Source organism: Rhipicephalus sanguineus, chromosome 1, assembly GCF_013339695.2.
Source record: "Rhipicephalus sanguineus isolate Rsan-2018 chromosome 1, BIME_Rsan_1.4, whole genome shotgun sequence".
Classification (NCBI taxonomy): domain Eukaryota; kingdom Metazoa; phylum Arthropoda; class Arachnida; order Ixodida; family Ixodidae; genus Rhipicephalus; species Rhipicephalus sanguineus.
Window position 1 is genome coordinate 75,586,165 of NC_051176.1, and position 1,618 is coordinate 75,587,782.

At 54.3% G+C, this 1,618-nt stretch overlaps 1 protein-coding gene across 1 annotated transcript; it reads right to left on the reverse strand.

Annotated features, from left to right (window-relative positions):
• Nucleotides 1-290: 290 nt before the first annotated feature.
• Nucleotides 291-1,228, reverse strand: LOC119400870 (uncharacterized). The gene is made up of 2 exons (XM_037667801.1): nt 1,079-1,228; nt 291-515 (listed from the first exon to the last, which is right to left on the reverse strand). Exons 1-2 carry the CDS (start codon nt 1,226-1,228, stop codon nt 291-293), a joined length of 375 nt encoding a protein of 124 aa, XP_037523729.1.
• Between the last annotated feature and the right edge of the window lie 390 nt (nt 1,229-1,618).

Consider the following 1,618-nt stretch of genomic DNA (forward strand, 5'->3'; position numbering starts at 1 on the left):
TTCCTGCTCGGTGGGTCCGGTACGGCGACGCATCGGAGAAAGTGAGCGACGACGTGGAGATGGCGAGCGTCGGGTAGGTGCGCATGAGCGATCAGGGCCAAACGAGGAAGACGGATTGCTTGAAGGCGCAGAGAAAACTGAGGAGCGAAAGACGGCATTCGTCGAATGTTTGGAGGAGAAGCTGTGCGACGACGGCAATAACGCGCCACGTGGCCAACACCGCCACAAGCGAAACAGATGGGATGGTCATCGTAGGTCCGCCATTGGTTGGAGTAGACTTCTAGCTGCGGCTAGGGGGTCGGAAAAGGCGGCCGGTGTGGCATCGGCATAGACGGTGGTGAAAAGGTCGGTGGTTGATACATAGGCGGGGGCTGGAGCGTCTGGTGAAGAGGTCGGGCAACGGCCTCTGCATACTTGAGTGGTGCAGTGACTGGCGGCGGTTCACGGGCTGGCGGAATAGCTTGCGCGACCTGGTCTTGGATGAAGTCGCGGAGCGTAGGTGCCGAACTGCGTGGCTGGTGTGGGACGCAAGACATCAAAGAGAGTTGACGAGCGACCTCGGCGCCTATGAACTCCTGAATCTTCGACAGCAGAGGAGCGTGGTCGTCTTCGATGCCAAGACTGGCGAGAGAGTCCTCAGGCGCCGAAGGACGTCTGGTGTGAAGACGTTGCCGTCCTAACTCGTCGTAGCTCTGGCATAATTCTGTCAGTTCGACGACAGAGCGGGGACTCTTCGACAGTAACATTTGTTAAGCGTCGTCCTCAATGCCCTTCATAATATGTTTTATTTTTCCTCTTCGGACATCGACGCGTTCACCCGCTTGCAAAGGTCAAGGATGTCCTCGATGTAGCTGGTGAAATTCTTGCCAAGCTGTTGGGATCGAGTGTGCAAGCGTTGTTCTGCGCGGAGTTTTCGTACCTCGGGCCGACCGAAAACCTGGGTGAAGCTGTTCTTGAAAACCGACCACGTAGGAAGGTCAGCTTCGTGGTTTATGAACCACAGTTTGGCCACGTCCGACAGATAAAAAGAAACGTAGCTCAACTTGAAGTCGTCGTCCCATTTGTTGTGAGCACTCACGCGCTCATATGTGGATATCCAATCGTCCACGTCCTTGTCGTCAGTGCCCGAGAAGATCGGGGGATCTCGCAGACGCAAGGAACCGGCGCTAAGTAGAGTGGGCGGTGCCGTTGGAGGACTTGGATGAGCGGCACTTGCGTCGTTGGGCATGATGGGGGGTAGAGTGCGATTCCGAAGTTCCAGGGCGATCGAAACCGAGCAGCCTCCACCACTTGCTAAGAGGTTTATTAGCAAAGAATATGGCAAGAACAAGCAGCGGTCAGCAGTGTTCGGCCAAGCGCAGCAACCACGAGCTCATGCCGATGGTAATGCCGCTGAGGCGCAGAGCAATGCCGCTGAGGCCACTGTTCTTCTTTACAGTTAGTTTCATATTATCGCGAAGCTTCTGGAGGTCTTCAAGTTATTACTTAGAAAGGGTGAATAACTGCGATTTTCAATTTTTTTTCTTCATTCAAGCACATTCGGCACCAACAGTGCGCACGTGATACACCCCTTCATAATGACAGTTAAACATGCGCACAGATTCGTAAACAACTCCAT